Source organism: Peromyscus maniculatus, chromosome 2 (assembly GCF_049852395.1).
Source record: "Peromyscus maniculatus bairdii isolate BWxNUB_F1_BW_parent chromosome 2, HU_Pman_BW_mat_3.1, whole genome shotgun sequence".
In the NCBI taxonomy this organism is placed as follows: Eukaryota; Metazoa; Chordata; class Mammalia; order Rodentia; family Cricetidae; genus Peromyscus; species Peromyscus maniculatus.
In genome coordinates, this window is record NC_134853.1 from 167,610,885 (window position 1) to 167,633,155 (window position 22,271).

Consider the following 22,271-nt stretch of genomic DNA (forward strand, 5'->3'; position numbering starts at 1 on the left):
TCCTCTCTCCCTTCCCCCGATGGGGTGGGAACAATTTAGAAACAGCAGTCAGGTTCTGCGCAGTTGTGAGAACTGCAGAAAGCACCCTAAGATGGAATGTGCACCCAGGTGAGGAGAAGTTCACTGTGTATTGACACCAAGGAGGGAGGCCTGTGTAAGTGATCAGCTGGAAACATGGATGTAAGATGTAGAGCTTTGTGTGATCAACTCTAGTAAAGAAGAGGCCTCTGACTGGGGCAGGGTTTTAGCAGTGCTAACATTTAAAATATTCCTAAAGCAGGCTTAATTTTAGAATTAGAACCAAAGTGATGCTGTATAGAGGAGTGAAGCAGGGTTAGTCTTGGTTGATATTTCTGTGTTTGAATCCCATCCCTGTGATAACCCCTTTCTATTTTGACAACGTATATTTGAACAGTGTCTTTAGAAGTTTGAGGATAATACTCAGTATTTCCCAGAGTGCTTGCTTCTGGAACAAGACCATGTGTTTGAGTATTTGGGAGAATACTGATTTTTCTGTTGAAAGGTCTTTACATCCTCTTCTTTTTTAGCTTAAAAAAAATAAAAAAATAAAAAGGTCAGGGGCTACTGTTCGTTTGGCTGGCTTTTCTTGGTGTAGACCTGCTTTCATGGTACTTTGGTACAGCCACCTGCCTTGCTGGTGAAGATTTGGAGTTCATGGAAGTACTGTGGATGGCCTCTGGGTTTCAGAGTTGATTTTCTTTTTCTGTGCTTCACATGCAATAAAGCAGCACTGTTTCCTGTATATATGCATTTGTTCTTTATTTTCCTGTCTAGAGAAAATATTTTTGGAAAGTTGCTTCTGAACTGCTGTCTTGTGTCCAGGGCTTTGGGGCATACCTGGTGGTGGAGACAGTGAAGGGTGGCCCTGCAGTTACTCCTGGTTAGGAGGCCTTTGTGCAGGTTTATCAATAGAAAACACTGGCCACTCTCCTTTGGCTCATCCCCTCACTTGCTGCACGAGGGAGTGTAGAAGGTTATACTTCCTGGGAGCAGTCAGTTGTCAGGTCAGGTATCCTGCTGCTTGCCACCTCGTTGTCCATCACGGAGCTAGAACCCTGACTTGAATCTGAGAGACGTTGCGCATTGCAAGTGTGGGAGCAGCACATGCAGCCTGGTCTGGTGATCAGCCTGGACACACTTCCCCAGGGTCACTCTTGCCACTTTAATACCATCTGCTTCGCCCACATCTTCCTGGTGTCTCCCTTGGTGAGGCAGCTCTGACCTGCCTCACGCTCAGGGTCTGCCATGCTGTTGGTTCTCTAGTGTCATGGGTTCCTGATCCTGTCTTCCTTCTAAGTTCTCTTCTCCTTTCCACTTTGCTTTTTGTCCTTACTGAGCCATGTTCCTCCTACCAAAAGGCACACTAGTCCTAACCTTGTGGCAGATGTGAATGGCATGGGAAAAGGCAGGAGACACCAGCTAAAGGATGACTTTGAAAGCATGTACTCATGAGTCTTCTGAAGAAGCACACAGAGTCAATGATCTTCTGTATCATCAAGTTTCTGATCTAGGTGCCACAGGTGTGAAAGAAAACTTACCTTTTACATTTTGTGTGCACTGTGATGCTCTGACACTAAGATGAACTGTTATTTAATTCAGCTAGGTTAGAGATAATTTCTGGTAACATTCTTTAAAATATACATTTACTTATGGTTATGTGATTTTCTTCCCTGTTGGACTGGGGTCACACCTATTCTTATAACCTCTGTTCCTAATGTAGGGCCTGGCAGATGGATCGTTTTTGTTGGGGGAAGAGGAGAGACTGAGATAGGGGCTGATTGTGTAGCCCTGTCTGACCTAGAACCTTGAGATCCACCTGCCTTTGGCACTCAAGTGCTGGGACTGCAGGTGTGTGCCACTGTGTCCTACACAAATGGATCTTGGACATCAATGTGTTCGGATGGCTGTGGAGGCACAGGCCTTTAATACCAGTGCGCCAAAGGCAGAGGCAGGTGGATCTCTGTGAGTGTGAAGCCAGCCAGGGCTATTTACTGAGGCCCATTTTCGAAAAAAACCAAAACCACAAAACAAAACTTATGTTCAGTACCATCCTTATGTCAGGAGTAAGAGAAATGACTAGCTCTGGAACCAGGTGGTGTTGGGATTATTCCACATGGGAAGAGCTCTTTCATACTGGTGAGAACAGTGTGAAAATGCTTATTGAGTTGTCATAATTCAAAGCCCTCGGCTCCAGTTTCTTGCAGGTATGTTTCTCTTAGTAGCAAAACAGCATTAGCAATTGTCTTGGGAAGGAAGGTTCTTTGTAACCAGCTGTCCACACTTGACTAATCTGCCTCCTTCTCAGTATTTATCTTTATTCCTCTTGAAAAAACTTTTTTCCCCCTGTTGTAAGGATTGACCCCACAACCTGACACCTAGTTGATAGTTAAGTGCTCTACCACTAAGCTGTATACGCCGCCATCTTCTTTGTATTTTGAGACAGGATCTCACTAAGTTGCCTAGACTGTCCTCAGACTTGCATTCCCACTGTTTAGCCTCCTTAGTAGCTGGGATTGTAGGCATATATCATACTGCCTTTCTCGATCCTGAAATTTTGTTTTTATTTGTCTTATTCTACATACCTCATGCTTGCCTGGTGCTGCCCAAAATCACCAGAAGAGGGCATTTAATCCCCTGGAATTGGAGTTATGGTCACCAGTGTGGGTACTATGAATTGAACCTGGGTCCACTGAAAGAGCAGCTAGTGCTCTTTTAACTCTTAGCTATCTCTCCAGCCCCTGAAGTTATAGTTTTATTTTTATTCTTTATATTCATTTATTTATTTATTTATTTATTTATTTATTTATTTATTTATTTATTTATTTATTTATTTATTTAGTTTTTTCCGAGACAGGGCTTCTCTGTGTTTAGCCCTGGCTGTCCTGGAACTCACTTTATAGACCAGGCTGGCCTTGAACTCAGAAACTGTGTTTTTTAAAAGGTCTCCTATATATGTGGTAACATTTGGTGTTTCTGGTTTTTTTTTTTTTTTTTAATGTGCATTGGTGTGAAGGTGTCAGATCCCCTGGAACTGGAGTTACAAACAGTTGTAAGCTGTCATGTGGGTTCTGGGAATTGAACCTTGGTCCTCTGGAAGCACCTGTGCTCTTAACCAGTGAACCATCTCTCTAGCCCCTGGTGTATCCAGTATAGTTACACATATAAAGCATCTAATTGGTGTCGTTTGCCTCTTTGCCCAGCACACTCTCAGCACTACAGTAAAGAGGAATTAGGAGATGGCTTTGTCTTTAAAGCATTTCAGACTCTTCCCATTGAGACAGAGAGACCTTGGAAATGTGTTGTAGTCCTGCTGTGATTTCTCTCTGCAGGTTTATGTAGTGTGATTTCAGTTCCCAGAAAGTCCCGTCTTTGCTCAGGAGATCAGCTCAATTCTGGAGGGCAGCTGTTATGTTTTTCTTCATGATAGGGATTTTAAAAGATAATTTGTAACCAGACCATGGTGGTACACTCCTTTAATCCCAGCATTTAGGAGGCAGAGGCAGGCCAACCTCTGTGAGTTTGAGGACAGCCAGGGCTGTTATAGAGAGAAACCTTGTCTCCAAAACCACCACCACCACCACCACAATAATTTGTTTGCTCAAGCTTGGTATGCATATATGTGCATATGCCCCCCTTCCTTTTTTTTGTTTTGTTTTGCTTTTCAAGACAGGGTTTCTCTGTGTTGTTTTGGTTCCTGTCCTGGATCTCACTCTGAAGACCAGGCTGGCCTCGAACTCACAGAGGTCCATCTGCCTGACTCTGCCTCCCGAGTGCTGGGATTAAAGGCGTGCACCACTGCCGCCCGGCCTCTGTGAACTTTTGTTGTTATGCTATAGCTGTTAAGCTATTTCATTTGTGCAGCAAATGGAGGCAGTAAAGTCTGAGGGGAGCCTGAAGTGGGACAGAGTTGGATGTCATTGTGAAGTACCCTATGCTGATCACTGCATTGAGTGGGTAAGAAATGCAGACAACGAACAAGGTTGTCATCGCACTTGAAAGTAGCTCCTTCTCATCTGCTGTCCACCCTGTCTTCCTCATCAATACTAAGTAGATCTTCCTTTTCCCCTTCCTTTATAATCCATTCAGCCTTCCACCTCCTCCACTCAATGCTGAGTGCTAGGGTTTCAGCCTTGTGCCCCCACCACCAATTGTAACACAGTTTTAAGCCCGTTTCTCTGCTCTGAAGTTGTTTGGAGTGAAAGGCTGGGGTTCTTACCAGGGTAGACAGTCTTGTTGCTCCTCGGCTGATGCTTCCTTTGGTCTGGACACTGGATTCTATTGTGGAAAAGCCTATGGGAGAACTGCTTCTGTGATTAACTGCTGTGACTTTCCAAGAGAGTGGGTTTCTTTCCTCAGGCCGTACCGTCTTCTGCAGAGCTATAGGGTTGTGGCCAGGCTTCTCAGGAGCTTTATCCGAGGCCTTTATACTGTGACTCCAGTTCCAGGCCTATGTTGACTTCATGCCCATGAGTGTGGACCATCCATTCATTCTCTTACTGATTAATTCTCTCATTTGATTGTTTTTTAAATGAAAGCTATATTTTATTCCTGTTAGATAGTTGATCAAACCTCTTTTCAGATTAACTTTGCTTGGAGGATACCAGTGACTTTATTATTTTGGAATAAAGCTATTAAGTGCTAACTATAGCTAAGATACAGTTGATTTAGAATATTAGCACTCTCTCAGAATATATTAATGCCCAACTTCTTTAGACACCAAGGGAATGCAAATCAAAACTACATTGAGATTCTGTCTCACCTCAGTCAGAGACTGTCTCATTAAGAAAACAAATTAGGAGGCTGGAGAAATGGCTCAGTGGTTAAGAGCACTGACTGCTCTTCCAGAGGACCTGGGTTCAATTCCCAACACCCACATGGCAGCTGACAACTGTCTGTAACTCCAAGATCTGACCCCCTCACACAGATATGCAGGCAAACATTGATACACATAAAATTTTAAAAAATGAGATCTTAAAAAAAGAAAGCAAATGAGGGAATGGGTTGCAGTAGGGAAGGGGCTGGAGGAATAGCACGGTGGATAAGAGCACGTGCTGCTCTTCTGGAGGACCTGGGGTTTAGTTCCCAACACCCACATGGTGCTTCACTACCATCCAGAACCCCAGTCACAGGGGATTTAATGCCCTTTTCTGACCTCCATGAGCACCAGGAGTGCACATCGTGTATATACATACATATAAGCGAAACACCCACACACATAAAATAAACCTAAGGAAAAGAAAAGGGGCTGGAGAGAAGACTCAATGATTATTGCTCTGTCAGAGGACTGAACTTTGATTCCTAGCATCTATGTTCCTTGACTCACAATTCCCCTAACTCCAGCTCCAGGGGATCTGAGCACCCTCTGTGGTCACTGCAATCATTGTACTCAGTGTGTGCAGGAGCATACAGTATGTGCAGGTTCACAAGTACATTTTAAAAAAGACTAAGAGAATAACAGAGCAGAATGACTTTGAAGGGGAAGTGGACAGAGAACACTTACACACTCTAGTAATATAAAATAGTGTAGCTACTATAGAGACGAGTTACAGGGTTTTTCACGAAAACCAAAAGTGGAGCTGCTGTGTTAATCTGCTTGCCACTCCTAGACATGTAACAGGGATCTACGTCAGCACCCTAGAGGTAGTCTCCATCCATGTATCCAGTACTGTTCCCAGTAGCCAGCTGTGGACATAGCCTAGGTGCGTATCCATATGTAAATAGATGGAGACAGTGTGCTGTCTGTATACAATGGAGAGTTATTCGATTAAGTTAAAGAAAAAAGCTAGATTCTGAAAACTAGGTATTACCTGTTGTAATAGACGGAAAAGAAAGTGACATGAAAGTGTAAGGTAGACTGTTCAGGGAGACAGAATGTGGGGGAGAATGTGATTGAAGTACTCGATAGACATGGCAGAGACCTCCTTCCATGAAGTCTTTTACTTCGCACACTTACTACATGCTAGTTAAAGCTACAAAATGTGCTCTTGGGCATAGTGGGGATCTAAAGCAGGCTTGGTTCCTATCTTCACAATGGGTTTGCTCTCGAGAGCATGTCAGCCATTTGTGTGGTGTATTTTTTCACAAAAGTCATGGCGGGCCGGGCGGTGGTGGCGCACGCCTTTAATCCCAGCACTCGGGAGGCAGAGGCAGGCGGATCTCTGTGAGTTCGAGGCCAGCCTGGGCTACCAAGTGAGTTCCAGGAAAGGCGCAAAGCTACACAAGAGAAACCCTGTCTTGAAAAAAACCAAAAAAAAAAAAAAAAAAAAAAAAAAGTCATGGCGGATAGAGGGTGAAGGTGAGGTGTGCAGACTCGTCCTGTTCTGACTGATTGCCATCACATAGAGCTAAGAATAGCAGTGAGGGCAGCAGGCCTGTGTCTAGTTCATTCCATAGCTGTTCTCTCACTTCTGCAGTCTCTTTGCTGCATTATTGGCCATTATGAGCTAAGGACTCAGAGATTTTGTCAAAATTACACTTAGAGTTAAAGCTGGAATCGAGTCACCTTGTTTCTGGAGTCATGTACTTGGTGCTCTGCAGTAAGTATCCACGTGCTGCCCCCCTCCATCTTCCCTTTCTTTGGGATAATGAAGTGACTGTGTCACATTCTCAGGCCAGCCCTAGGGTGGGCAGGCCCCTGGGACCAAGTGATCAGTCCTTCAGAAGAAATCTCTCCACCTTCCCACCTCCTGGAAAAGATATTTCTCCTGTTTTGAAATTCAGATGTATGCTTCCTGCTTCTTTCTGTCCACTCCCTGTTTACTTCTTAGACTAAACTGTTTCCATGGTAACGGGTTACTTTTCAAAGGGAACATCTTGTCATTTTATTTAATCCACTGCAGCTGAAGTGAAGAGGGCTGAAATATTAAGTTGTAGTTGCTATGGATACTGCTTTGTTACATCAGTTTCTTTTGTATCAGATTTCATATCCAATGATTTTTTTTTAACTATACTAAAGAAATAAACACAATGACTTACCATCCTTGTTGTAATTTGGCTTCTGCAACCATTTTTTCATATCCCAACCAAAGACTTATAGAATAAGAGGTTGAGAGTCAGCTATTTTTCAAAAAAAGTAATTTATATTAGCTATAGAGTGAAATTCTCTTTGCGAGGAACGACGGTGATAGCTTTTTTTTTTTTTTTAAATAAACACATTTTTATATATTAAGCTGGATCCACAGTATTTCAAATCACAGAGATCTCTAGGAAATAGAGAGAAATGGAAGATGTCAGAGGATATAATGGAGTTGGCCTGTGATCCTAGTACTTAGAAGGCAGAGAAGATTGTGAGCTTGAGTCCAGTATGGACTGCATAGGAAGATGCCCTCCCCCCACACTCACACATGCTTTTTTCTGGGGTTTATTGTCACTATTTTAAGTTAGATGACTTGGAGTTAATTCTTTTGTTTGTTTGTTTTGGTGTTTTTTGACACGACATTTTTCTGTGTAACCCTTGCTATCCTGGAACCCTATGTAGACCAGGCTGGTGTCCAACTCAGATCTGCCTGTCTCTGCCTCTCGAATGCAGGGGTTAAAGGTGTGCATCTGACTTTCTTTCCAGTTTTCAGTCTTAATTATAATACATCTGTTGACTTTTTAAAAAACATAAAACTCCTGCTGGGTGGTAGTGGCCCACACCTTTAGTTTCAGCACTCAGGAGGCAGAGATAGGTGGGTCTCTGAGTTCAAGGCCAACTTGGTTTGCAGAGCGAGTTCCAGGGCAGCTAGGAAATACACAGAAAAACTGTCTTGAAAAAACAAACAAAAACACAAAACAACCAACAAAAAATCTGTAGCTTGTAGATGTAACGGTCTTATTAAATAAGAAACACAGAGCCAATACAGAGATAAAAGCCAAGAGGTCAGAGCAATAGTTAAGAGCTAAAAACCTTACCCTTCACTGTCGCTGTACCTCTCCGAAAGAGAGCTACTTCCTGTGTCGGTCTTTTTTTTTTTTTTTAAATAGAGTTTCTGTTCTGCCTTCTCATTGGTTGTAAACTCAATTACATGACCTCCTAGTCACTGCCTGTCTGTACAGACCTCCAGGTCTTCTATGGTTGGTATTGAGATTAAAGGCGTGTGTCTCCAATGCTGGCTGTATCCTTGAACACACAGAGATCTACCTAGTTCTGCCTACCAAGTGCTGGGATTAAAGGCGTGCACCACTGCCGCCCAGCTTTTGCTATGGCTTGCTAATAGCTCTGACCCCCCCCCCCCGGGGCAATTTTATTTATTAACATACAAATCACATTTCAGTATAAATAAAATATCACTATAGTAGCTCCTTTGGATTCAGAGGATGTTACAAAGACAGCACAGCTCATTCCCATGTGTGCCCCTACCAGTGGTGCAGGCACACCTGTGATAGTGACTCCCAGGGGGTCATGAGTTTGAGCCAGGCTAAGTATTGAGACTGCCTCAAAAGCAACAAATGCAATGGAACAAAATAGCTATTAAAATGTTCCTGCCTCTCCAGTTACAGAGTTATGTGGGGCTGGATTTTATTCAATTTAAAAATTACTGGAACAGGCCGGGTGGTGGTGGCACACACCTTTAATCCCAGTACTCAGGAGACAGAGCTAGGCTGGTCTCTGTGAGTTTGATGCCAGCCTGGGCTACAGAGTGAGTTCCAGGATATGCTCCAAAGCTACAGAGAGAAACTCTGTTTTGAAAAAACAAACAAAACAACAACAACAACAAAAACTGAGTGTGACAAAGTAACTATAGAAACACATAGGAGAATCCAGTTTTGTGGTATTATTAGGTAGAACAATGATGACTTTATTTTCACTGTGGTTTTTGTTGTTGCTGCTGTTCTTTTTTTTTAATTCTTTTAACTTTTATTTATTGATCTTTTGTGGCTTTCACATCTTGCATTCTGATCCTATTTATCTCCCACCCACTCAAATCTGCTTATTGCCCTTGCAATACCCCTCCCCAATAAAACAAAATTTACAAGAACCAAAAAACAAATAACCAAAGCAAAAAGGAAGGGAGAAAAATCTCATCGTGGAAGCTATAATGTGGCCCATTGAGTCACAGTTTACCCTTTAGTTCACTCATCTTTACTTACAAGTGTTCGTTGCAATGAGTCTTGGTCTGACTTGCAGCCTCTGGTTTCTGCTACACCACAGATAATGGGCTCTCACTGAGGCTTCTCTTGGATATCCTGTTGTTGTCTTGTGTTGTGGAGATCCTGCTGTTTTGTATCTATAGGATCATCCCCTTCACATGCTCTAACAGTTCATAGATGAGGTGGGCTAACTCACAGCTCTGGTTGGTACAGAGCTGTTGCTTCTCTCACATGCTTGGACCTAGAAATGACAGGCAGCACTTGATATGATGTTGCCCAACTGCCTGGCGCAGATCAGCTTGTGGTTGATTTTGCCCCCCCTCAGACCAAGAGGTCTGGGGGAGGGGAGGAGCCCTCTCTGTCCTCTGCTGGCTCAGTCCTGGAAAGCCCTTGTTCTTTTGAGATAAGGTCACTATGCAAGCTGTGGAAGCCTTGAACTCACTGAGATCTGCCTGCTTCTCCTGAATAAGTAAGATCACAGGCATGTACCACCACACTAGACTTCTGAGGCCAGTGCTGGTAACTGAACTTAGGTTCTCTTCAAGAGCACCAAGTGCTCTTAGTTAGCAGTTTCTGAGATCCTCAACTCTAGTTTATCAAACACATTTTGTAATGGGACATATTGCTTTCAATGTCTTTGACCTAAAATATGTTAGGACTTTAGCACAAAGCCCTGGATTCTGTCCCTAGCAGCATACAGACTAGACTTGGTACATGCACTATGTTATAATTCTGACACCTGAGAGGTGGAAGTAGAAGGACCAGAATTTTAAGGTGGTCTTTGACTATAGCAAGTTCAAGGCTGGCCTGTGCTATAGAAATAAAGACGGTCTGATAATTGTCTTTCTAATGTTTAGAATACATTCTGCATTTCCTAGATGTTGTAGGATGTTGTACACTGTTATTTTTTTAAGCATTACATATAGTTTTAAAATAATTTCATTTTAAAGACATTTAAAAATAAGTTTTCAAGAAAGTTCTTTTTTGCTTTTAATTTGTATTTCATATCCTACTTACCTTTTTACTAGTCTTCCTTGTTATAAACTTTAACACAGATTGGGCGTGGGGGTGGTGGTTCAGTAGTAGAACACTTGCCTAACATGCATGGGGCCATGGTTTCATCCTTAGTTGTTTATGTCCTGCCAGCACCTCCCAAATACCAGCAGCTGCTTCCCAAATAATTGACTTGGAGGCTTAATAGTACTTAGAAATGCTTGGCAGGTAGCTCAGGCTTATTACTAACTAGCTCTCACACTTAAATTTGTAGATGAATTTCTAAGCAATCTTATTAAATAAGAAACATATAGCCAAATACAGGGGTGCAAGCCATAGAGATCAGAGCAATAGCCGCCAACTAACCTTAGCTCACCACTTCACCATAGCTTCCCAAGAGAGCCACATCTTGTCTAACCTACACCTTCATTGCCTTCCTGTTCTGCCACATCACTTCCTTATCATTGCCTGTCTATACAGACCTCCAGGTCTCTATGGTTGGTACTGGGATTAAAGGCATGTGTTACCACACTTGGCTGTGTCCTTGAACACACAGAGACTCTGCCTGCCATGTGATCGGGATTAAGGGCATGTGCTACCACTGCCTGACTTCTGTTTATGGCCTGGTGATTGCCAGGCAAACATTTATTTACTCACTTAGTCACTTACTCATTTATCCGTCCGTCCGTCCATCCATCCATCCATCCATCCATCCATCCATCCATCCATCCATCCATCCATCCATCCATCTATTCGTTTATTTGTTTGTTTGTTTATTTGTTTATTTCCGGATCTAAGGCCTGAACCCAGGGCCTTGCAAGGGTTAACTTTATTTATTAACTTTATTTATTAACATACAAATAAAATACCACTTGAGCACAAATAAAATATCACCACAGCAATTTTCATCTATGTTGAGCCAGGTGGCTTGGTACCTTTTCTCAGTACAGCATTCTCATCTTGCTACCTCAGTGTCTGACTCCTGACTCTGCCCTTCCTCTTCCCAGCATTCTTAGCTTGGTCACCCTGCCTATACTTCCTGTCTGGCTACTGGCCATTCAGCATTTTATTAAACTAATTCAAGTGACATCTTTACAGTGTACAAGAGGATTATTCCACAGCACTTAGCACCTTAAAAACCAAACCACACCAGAGCGTTCTCATTTACTTAGGCTCCTAAGTAATGCTTTCACTTAGCATTTCCTTTGTTAATTCTTAATGTAATAATGGTTAACGTCCTGTTCTTTTCTTTTCAGAATTTCATTCATTCATTCATTCATTCATTCATTCATTCATTCATTCATTCATTCATTTATTCATTTACTTACTATTTGTTTATTTATTTATTTATTTATTTATTTATTTATTTATTTATTTATTTATTTATTTATTTATTTATGGTTTTTTGAGACGGGGTTTCTCTGTGTAGTTTTGAGCCTTTCTTCGAACTCACTCTGTATACCAGGCTGGCCTCGAACTCACAGAAATCTGCCTGCCTCTGCCTCCCAAGTGCTGGGATTAAAGTCGTGTGCCACCATCACCCAGCATCTATTTTAATTTTAAAGATTTATTTATTTACATATTTTATATATGTGGACACTTTGTCTGCATGTACAACTGTTCACCAGAAGAGGGCATCAGATCCCATTATAGATGGTTGTGAACCACCATGTGGTTGCTGGGAATTGAACTGAGATCTCTGGAAGAGCAACCAGTGCTCTTAACTGCTGAACCATTTCTCAAGCCTCCCTCTTTTCATTTGTTGTTTCTTTGAGACAAGAGTTTCTCTTTGTATTGGTTCTTGGTTCTGTAGACCAGGCTGCCCTGGAACTCAGAGGTCTGCCTGCTTCTGCCTTCTGAGGGCTGTGATTAAAGCATGCACCACCACCACCTGACTTTGGGGGAATTTTTCTAAAACATGGTTTCCTTGTGTAGCCAAAGCTGTCCTAGAAATAATAGCCTCCTGTCCTAGCCCTCTTAAGTGCTAGGATTGCAGGTGTGTACCTTCATGTTCGCTCCCTATTTTTAGAAATAGGATATACATAGTTCCATAAAGGTTTGGGGGTTGTTTTCATTTTGTGTCATATTACTTTAGTACAGTGGGTATCAGTGGTATCAGAAAATTTCATAATCAGACATTAGGGAACCCTAAAATAGCACAGGCATTCTAGAACAGGCTGAAGATTGAGCTGTAGCGGCTGTGGTTTAAGCTTTCTGAGGTGTGGTAGGTCTTGGCCAGAGCTGCTTGTAGTCAGAAAAACATTTGGCAAATCTGTGGAAATGCTTTGGCAGGCTATTTTGCTCATGGCTCCCTAGGCAGTATAAATGGACATGTTAGGATGGAAATAGTGGCTGACACCAACTTTAAAAACAAGCTGCTAGGTTAAGTATGGCAGTACACACCTTTAATCCCAGCACTCGGGAGGCAGAGGCAGAGGCAGAGGCAGAGGCAGGTAGATCTCTGAGTTCAAGGCCAGCCTGATCTATAGAGCAAGTTTCAGCACAGCCTGGGCTACACAGAAAAACCCTATCTCACAAAACAAAAAGCCAAAAACCCAAGCAGTTAGTTTTAGAAAGCAGTCATGAACTGGCTAGTTGAATCCTTGGCAGAGATCCTGAAGCATAAACCAAAGGTAGATGATACCTCCTGCAACACAATGAGCCCTTGGTCTAAGTGCTTCGCCACCATAGTCCCCATCTTGTCCCCTTGCCTCTGTTGTGCTTTGTAGTTTTATTCTCTATTGAAAATGCCTACCTTCTGCCTTGCTGTCCTGCTCTGTAGATGTAATTCTAAACAGTCTTATTAAATAAGAAACACAGAGCCAAATGCAGAGTTAAAAGCCCAAGAGGTCAGAGCACTAGTGAATAGCCTTTAGCTTACCAGCTGCTGCCATCCTTCCCCTGAGAAAAGAGACCTACTTCCCGTGTGTCTGTTTTTTTTATTGACTTTCTGTTCTGCCTTCTCATTGGTTCTAAACCCAGCCACATGACTTTCTCATCACTGCCTGTCTATATAGACCTCCAGGTCTCTATGGTTGGTACTTGGATTAAATGTGTGTGTCACCAAGCTGGCTGTGTCCTTGAACACACAGATTCTGCCTGCCACGTGATCGGATTAATGTGTTACCACTGCCAGACTTCTGCTAAATGGCTTGCTGTTAGCTCTGACCCCCCAGGCAACTTTATTTATTAACATACAAATAAAATCACATTTCAGCACAAATAAAATATCACCACCATACTGCTCTTTATCTCCTCCAGAGGCATCCAGTGCTCTCCAGACTGAGTGACTTGGCTGTTTGGGGAGGTGTGTGACAAAAGAATAGCAAATGAACAGCTCTGTCACCTCAGGCTGACAGGGACTGGTTGAGCTCTTGGTGGGGTGCAGCTCTTTGACACCCAAAGCTTACACTTGAGAACCACCAAGTGGAGTCGTAAAACAGTTGCCAAAACGACCATTTTTGGTTGGGCCATGTCACAGCCAGTCTGGTGCATACAGCCTGTGGGCAGCTGGTTGGACATTGGGAACCTGGCTGGTTTGCTTAACTTCTTGTAGTATTTTTTTGTAAGTTTCTTCTGGAATGATATCTGTGTTGGTTAAGTGGTGCACTGCTTGTGACTTTCCGCTGTCCGCGTCAGCCATGCCAGCGGTGGAGAGTGCTGATCGGAAGAATCACAGCCATGGTTACCTTTTTGGAGCTTTATTGGGGGGAAGGAGGAAGAGAGAGCATAGACGGAAGGAAGGAGCGGAAAGCAAAGAGAGAGACACACAGAGGGCCCACCCGCTTTTTAGGCTGGGATGCTGTCGCAGGCTGATGACGTAATTAAGGACAGAATCCTTATATCCCAGACTTTCACTTATTATAAAAAGCAGGTAGATGGGAATAGGGGTGTCGTTCCTCTCCAAAACTGCTTCTAGCTGACGTTTAGACGTTGGTTGGCTCTGGGGGGAATGGAGAAGAGGAGTCTTCCAAGGTAGACAGGCGTTGTGGGATGCTGTCTGTCATCCATTTGCTCTGGAGACATGTATCCCTCTTGGCTGTGGCTGGGAACTCTCTGTTTGACAAGGTGCTGGTGACACAGAAAAAACTTAGAGAGATAAAAGAATCATTATTATTTTATGTTGACATTTATCTGAGGTAGATTCGGCTTGTCCCTATGGATTTTGAAATATGTTAAGCTTTATCAGAGACAGATTATTTTAAAGCACCTGTTTCCTTTATTAGTTTGGCATCCAGGAGACAGGTGATCAGTTTTTAAAAGCATCTCACAGTAATAGATGTTTATATTAAAGTCTTTTTATAGCGCTCAGATGCTTTTGGGTCTGGGGGTGTAAATATCTTTTAGCTGTTACAGTTTCTTACTTGATGACCTCTGGACTCTGGTTCTGTGGTGGTCCTGTACCATTAACTGAACAGTGAGTTAGAACAGGGAACTGGGAAGAGAAAAGCTTGTGCATGAGAACTTATTTTTTTGAATTAGGGACAAGGCAAAGATCAGGGCCCTGTCTGTATGCACGTGAGAAACACAGGCAGTGGATCTGGAGTGAAGCAATGAGCTCTTATTTTAGGTGGAAATCTTTTTTCATTAAGTAACTCTGAAAGTGCAATTAAATCTGGTGAGGTCGTAAGGCTGTCCTCTGTACCCGACAATAAAGGAGAGGTGGCATCCCAAAACGCCCAGGACTGAGTCAGGGGCTCTGGGTGTCCAGAAGGAAAGAAACGGATTGCTTCCCTGCTGCGTTCTGGGTTCCCTGCCATGTCTGTAGCCAAGCCTAGGTCTGCTGGAGGTCTTAGCTTGATGTACCCATGCGCATCTTGGTGCCTGGGGGCAGTCAGCTGACTCTTTGTCTTTCTAGGTGGCACTTTTAACAAGGCTGTTGATGGCCTGGCAGAACATTAGCTAGCCCATGGCCTTTTCCTCACTTGAAACAGGAACCCAACAGCTCCCGGGAGTCAGCGAGTGCCAGCACTTGGCAATTTTGTTTTCGGGCTTTTGTCTCTTCCCTGGCATACCTTATATGCCACAGATAACTCTTTTGCCTGTGGGGTCAGGAGCCTTGCTCTCCAGATGCTTAAGTTTTAGTCGGGGAGGTCTGCGGAACAAGAGACGGATTTTACTCCATGTCCTGAATTATTATTATTTTTTTCCTGATGATTGGTGGCTTAAGGACAGCTTTTTGAAAGACTTGTTTGAGGCTATAAGCTGGTTTTTTTTTTTGGGGGGGGGGGAGGGCTTAGGAACCATCCTGACTACTGTAAACTTATTTGTGTGGATCTTAGCCGCTTTCAGACCTGTCTGTGTCTGTCAAGGCAGTTTGAGAATGAGTGGGTGGAGTTAAGGTGAGTTAGGGCTAGGGTCAGTAGAAGAAGCCCAAGACCGCCCATTTGAGCCCACCCACTGCCGACGGAAGTCATACAGAAAAGGTTGCACATGGCAGATGCAGAAGTGGGGAGGGAGAAGGGTTTAGACCTTTAGCAGAAAGCTTGGAGATAAAGTAAATTTTTATTTGCCCGTTTGCTGGCAGAAGTTCCCGCAACTCTGTTATGAACCAGATTTACCTGTACCCGCCCCTTTGTTCTATGGCTTTTGTCCATTTGCTGGCAGAAGTTCCCGCAAAGCTGTTATTCAGCCAGAGTCATCGATACCCATCCCTGTCTGCCAATGTAGGTGGTAAATGTATTGTATCCGCCCCTTTGTCTCATGGTTGTAGCCGAGAGAAAAATAAAAAATTAAAATAACAAACCGGGATCAGACTACAATCTTGGGCGTCTCCGAGAGTGGAGAGAGTTCTATGAATCAGCTCAAGTCACTGTTCTCTTCATCAAGGGAAGGCCAGGGCTCCGGCTGTACTGCCGTTGGTCCACCATTGAACCCTAGACACCATTTACCCCCTCATCAGGAGCAAAAATGTGCCTGCCTTTGCCAGCACAGCCCGAGGACAACCCCCCGGGGTGTCTGTCGCAAAGAATATAGTTTAGAGCACAGCCGGGAGAACTGGAGACTCACTGTGGGGACGGCAGCTGTGTGGGGGTCCAGCGGAGGTGACGAGGGACGCACGCTTACGCTCGTGGTGTCGCTGGATGGGGGAGGAGGCGGCAGGCAGGAGCGGTCACAGCAGGTCCTCGGTGTTGGGTGGTGTATCCAAGTCTGACTGGCACCAATGTTGGTTAAATCGGTGCTGCTTATGGCTGGCCGCCGTCCGCAGGGGCCATGCTGGTGGAGGAGAATGCTGATTGGAAAAATCACAAGCCATGGTTACCTTTTTAGAGCTTTATTGGGAGGGGGAGAGAGGGAGAGGGAGAGAGAGAGAGACTGAGAAAAGGAGAAGGGGGGGGAAAGGGGTGCACAGTGGGCCCACCCACTTTTTAGGCTGGGATGCTGTCGCAGGCTGGTGACGTAATTAAGGACAGAATCCTTACAGTCTGGACCCTTTCTTGTTGGGAGGTAGATGCTACCAACCTGCCAAGGTACATTCTAAGAGTCTTAGGGCTGGGGCCACACTTGGTTGTTACCACCCTCTCTCACTTTGTCATTGCTACTGTGTCCCCGTACCCCCCCAACAGTGCTCTTGATGAAAAATTCTGTTGGAATAAAGGCAGAAAGTGCGACTGGGCCTATAGCTCAGTTGATAGAGTACTTACCTGGCATGCATGGTCCCTGGAGCTGGTCTTCAGGATGAATGTGCTGAGTGTGGTGACACACACTCATAATCTTAGCCCTCAGGAAGGAAGGGAAATCAGAAGTTCAAGCTCAAGGTTATCTCCATAGCGAGTGTTAGGAGGCCAGCCAGCTACGTATAGATCCTCCCTCAAACAAACAAACAAACAAACAAACAAACAGACGGTGTAGGAGCTAGCACGGGAGGCTGCAGTCAGGTTTTCCGGGGGGTCAGGGGCTATGGGCCCAGCATGTGTAGCTGAAGCAATGTTAGAAATAGTGAGGGAGTGGCCTCCTTTTAAGATGACTCTCAGGGTTGGAGAGATGACTCAGCAGTTAAGAGCACTGGCTGCTCTTCCAGGGGACCCAGGTTCAACTCCAAGCACCCACATGGCAGCTCACACCCATATGTAGCTCCAGTTTCAGGATGTCTACCTGCTGCCCTCTTTTGTCCTCTGTGGACACACATACATACACATAAAATAAATAGATATTCAAAAAATAAGATGTCTCTCATTTGCTTGGAGTGAATTACTTCCCTTGAAAAATCTGAGAAAGTTTGTGTCAGAACTGCAGTGTTAACCTTCTGTTTTCTTCACTACAGGCGGCTGAATAGTACCCAAGGGGAAATTCGAGTTGGCCCCAGCCATCAGGTAAACTACATTTTACTAACTTAATAGTTTTTCATTTCCTATTTTTCTGCTTTATCTTTATTCTTGGGGGCTAGAGAGATGACTCAGTGGTTAAAGAGCACCATCTGCTCTCTCAGAGGACCTGAGTTCAATTCCCAGCACCCACACAGTAGCTCACAACTTCCTGTAGCTCCAGTTCCAAGGGATCTGACACCTTTTCACAGATATACATGCAGGCAAAATGCCAATGCACATGAAGTAAAAGTAAATCATTTCTCTTTATTCTTTTGAGTAGCTTCTTAGAGTGGTTATTGATAAGGAGAATTCTCAAATTCTCTTCAAATACAGCATTAAAGGTTTTGTGGGGTTCTGGTGTGTGTGTGTGTGTGTGTGTGTGTGTATGTGTATGTATGCGTGCATGCATGTGAGCATGCCTGTGTGTGAAGCGAGAGGAGAATGTCAGGTGTTCTGCTTGATCACACTCCTCTTAGTTCCTTTGAGACAGGCTTTCCTTTCACTGGTGTTGGAGCTAGGCTGGTGGCCAGCAAGCTCCACCGATTCCCTTATCCTGTCACTGCCCACCACTGTGCTGGGCTACATGTCCGCAGCTGGCTTTCATGTGCCTTCTAGGCTCTGGAGTAGGGTCCACTGAGCCATCTCCCCAGCTGAAGGTCTTGATTTTGTTGATCTTTGACAGTATCTTAATCTGTAGCAAGATTGGCCTTAAACCTGTTATGTAGCAAGGCTGGACTTGAACTTTCTGTCCTCCTGCCTCAGTCTCCTCATTGTTACGGTTGCAGGCATGTGCACTGCATGTAACTTCTGGGATCTCTCCTCCTGGCCAGATCACCATGAAGTAAAACCAACAAAAAAGCAACTGTGGGAAGATGGGCTCAGTGGATAGGAGGAGGAAAGTGAGGATGCTCCGGAGCGAGTGTGCTCAACCTGCAGTTTCAGTGCTAGGACGAAACCTCACATTTTGTCCCATAACTTTCAAGTTAATAATACAAAGGTAATAAAAGGGAAATTTTAATAAATGATTAATTCCAGCACTCAGGAGGCAGAAGCAGGTGGATCTCTGTGGGTTGGATGCCACCTGGTCTATACAGGGAGTTCCAGGACAGCCAGGGCTACATAGTGAGACTCTGTCTCAACAACAACAACAAAAATCCAAAAACCAAACAAACAATAAAAACCTACTGAGTTTACCCATTTTAGAGGATCTAGAGCAGTAACTTTACAAGTAGGATGTTATTGTGCAGCCATCACAGCTGCCTACTATTAGAAGAACTTCTCTAGTCTTGGGATGCTGAAACTCTGTATCCATTAAGTGGTAACACCTCCTCTCCCCTTGCTCAAGCTGGAGAGCCGCTACTCTGCTCTTGTCTGAGTGTTTGACTGTCTTCATCATAGATGTGGAATCTATGCATTATTTATTTTTTGTGACTGACTTCATTATGGAATGCTCTCTGGGTCCATCCATGTTTAGCATGTGCCAGATTCCTCCTTCTTTTTTTTTTTTTAAAGCGTGAATAATTCATTGTGTGTATGTATAACACTGTTTGTTTATCTAGTCATCCATTGATGAACATTTAGTTACTGCATACTTTTATTCAAAGATATTTTAGGGACCTAGAGAAATGGGTTCATGGTTGAGCACATACTGCTCTTCCAGAGGACCCAGGTTCGATTTCCAAGCACCCACATAGTAGCTAGCTACCATCTGTAACTCTAGTTCCAGGGGATTTGATGCCCTCTTCTGCCTTCTGTGGGCACCAGGCTCACGTGTGGTGCATATACATACATACATACATGCATACATACATACATACATACAAACATATAAAATTCTCATACATAGAAAAATCAACATTTTTTTCAACTATCCATCAAAACAACTTTTTTAAAAAAAAAAAAAAAAAGGAGGCTGAGACTGTTGCTCAGTGATGGAGTGCTTGCCTTTTGTGTATGTGAGGCTCTAGGGTCCACTCCCATCCCCACTGTAAGAAGGAGAAAGAAAATACTCTTCTAAACACTTTTTCTTCAGAGAGTCAGAATGGCTGGGGCTCCTCAGCTGGACCTTGAATAGTGAGCTGTGCCCTCTGGCACCTGTTCGGTGTCCTGGCTTCTTCTACTTTGGTTTCTAGTTATTAGAAACTCTCATGGGGGAAGCACTCTGGCTGCCATGGTTGCTCACACCTCCTGTTGGGCTGTCCTCATCAGTTCAGCCCTTGCTTTTCCTGGGCATTGCTGACATTCTCTCAGTGCTCATCTCTCCTTCAAAGAGAGCTGCATTCAGTGATTTTGACATGCACATGTGTTGGGTCATGTGTCCATTACTAAAACACTGAGGAAAATGGGTTTAGCATGAACCTTGGACTGTCACTTGAGTGAACTGTGTGTTGGGGAGCTAGCCAATATGCTTGATATGCAAAGACACAAATTACAGGTCACAGTAATCCTTATGTGGGCAAAAAGGGTTTATAGTGTCTCCTGGTTCTTTTTTTTTCCCCTTCATATTTTGAGCATTTTTATGTGCCATATACATTTCTTTGGAACTTACTTTACCTCCTTGATGAGAGAAAAGTAAAACCTTGAAGACATATTTATCAAAATGCAGAAACCAGCAGGGGCTTATTGTTTTTGGATCGTTCTTATCTTATGATAAAGGCAGAATTACACAGTTGTTGGGCATCCTCTTCATTTCTGTCTTCCTGGAATGGACTGTTAATTGGGCCTGACCAGGACTGCCTCTGGGCTATGGATTCGTGGGGCAGCACTTTACAGTGATGGGAATGAACCAAGGCCTTGCACATGCTAAGTAAGTTCTCTTACTGTGACTGGCACTACTCTGTCCCTGGCTCTGGACTGGAGTTTCTGGTTTGAGGTTTTGGTTTTTTGTTGGAGGTGGTTTTTTTTGGTTTGGTTTTGGTTGTTTAGTTTTTTTGTTTTGAGATACATTTTTGTTATTGTTGTTAGTATTTGAGACAGGGTCTCCCTATATAGCCATGGCAGACCTGGAATTCAGTATGTGGACTAGGTTGGTCTCAAACTCACAGAGATCTGCCTGGCCTTTCTCTCCAAGTGTGGGATTCAAGTATGCATCACCCTGTCCTGCTTACTTTAATTATTTTTTTTAATTATATGTATACACATGTGCCTGAGTGGAGGTATGTGTACATGAATGCAGGTGCTTGTGGAGGCCAGAAGAGGGCTTGAGATCCCTGGAATTGTAGTTATGGGCTGCCTGGCTGCCCAGCATAGGTTCTGGGGACCAGACTTGGGTCCTCTGGAAGAGCAGTATGTATTCTTAACCTCTGAACCATCTCTGCAGTCCTTATTTTATTTATTTATTTGTTTGTTTATTTATTTATTTTGACAAAGTATCACTATGTAACCCAGACTAATTCTGCCTTCTGAGTGCTGTAATTACAGACATGTGCTATAATCACATCCTTGGGCTATGATATTTATCTATCTATCTATCTATCTATCTATCTATCTATCTATCTATCTATTCATTTGCAGTTACCTGTTTAGTGTGTGTGGCTGAGTGGGGGGTGGTAGAGGACAACTTGCAGGAATAGATTTTCTCCTGCTGTGAAAGTCCCAAGGATCAAGCTCACACTGTCAGCCTTGGCAGCAAGCATCTTGACCCACTGAGCCATCCTACCAGCCTCTGGCTGTGTTTTAAATCAAGGATCCAGGACTTGCCTGGCATCACTCAATCACACTCCCATTTCTCTTCTTGCCCTTGTGTTGTGTTTTCCCACCCATTTCTCTCCACAGTTTGTTTCCAGGGTTGCAGGACCATCATACTGGATTTTGACTTAAGATTTATTTTGTGCCCTAACAGAAAAGGTGATGCTGGGGGAGGATGCACCTAGATCCCAGAAAGAAGCAGTTTTACTAGACTTGGGTTTTGTATTTTAAGAGTCAAGTTTTAGAGTAGCAAAATCTAATTACCTTCTTAAAGTTGGTTTTTGTTTTTGTTCTTTTGAGACAGGGTTTATCTGTGTAACAGCTCTGGCTGTCTTACAACTTGCTTCATAGATCAGGCTGGCCTTGAACTCAAAGAGATCCGCCTGGCTCTGCCTCCCAAGTGCTGGAATTCAAGGCTTGTGCCAGCACCACCGGCTCTTCTTCAAGTTTTTAGCTTTTTTCTTAGGGAAGTTAGTAACACATACAAAAGTGGGACCAGAAGACAGTACTCTGTGTTACTGGGCTTTGCAGAGTCCTGTTAAGACTTGTTTTGTCTGCTCTCTCTCAGGCTGCTTCCTACCTGTGGTAGTTGAAATGAATAATACATCATTTTAATTGCAGATAGCACAACGAGAAAGAAGCCCTCTTATAAAAGACACAACTATAATATTTTGCACCAAACCAAAATCAGTAATATCTTGGGATGGCTTACTGGTCACTTGCCTTTTGACTGGCAACCTAAGTGTGATTCTACCACCTACATGGTGGAAGGAGAGAACTGACTCCTGCATGTTTGCCTGACTCCTACATGTACACTGTGATGCACCAACTTACCAACACAATAAATCAGGGTAATTAAAAACAAAAACAGTGTGAGAGCTAGAGTTCATTCTGATCTCTAGAATCCACAAAAATGCCAAGTGGGTGTATCATCCCTCCTGTAATTCCAGTAGAAGAATGTAGATGAGGTCCCTAGAGCAAGCTGGATAGCAAGAGTAGTTATGGTGGTGAGCTCTGGGTTAGATTGAGAGACCCTGCCTTAATTAATAAAATCAAGGAGGAATTGAGGGTGGTTTTCTGCGTCAACCTCAGGGCTCTGCATGTTCTTCCACCCACTAAAAGGTGTGTTCACTCATATGCAATAAAATGCATACATGTAGATACACATCACACATACAAAATAGGAAAAGG

At 43.6% G+C, this 22,271-nt stretch overlaps 1 protein-coding gene across 13 annotated transcripts in view; it reads left to right on the forward strand.

Annotated features, from left to right (window-relative positions):
* Rere (arginine-glutamic acid dipeptide repeats) overlaps positions 1 to 22,271 on the forward strand; it is a 367,324-nt gene that overhangs the window by 230,327 nt on the left and 114,726 nt on the right. For all 13 annotated transcript variants that reach the window (XM_076565684.1, XM_042272445.2, XM_076565680.1 and 10 more), the window contains one exon: positions 17,351 to 17,399. In XM_076565684.1, the coding sequence (XP_076421799.1) occupies positions 17,351 to 17,399 (49 nt within the window). The remainder of the gene's footprint in view (positions 1 to 17,350; positions 17,400 to 22,271) is intronic.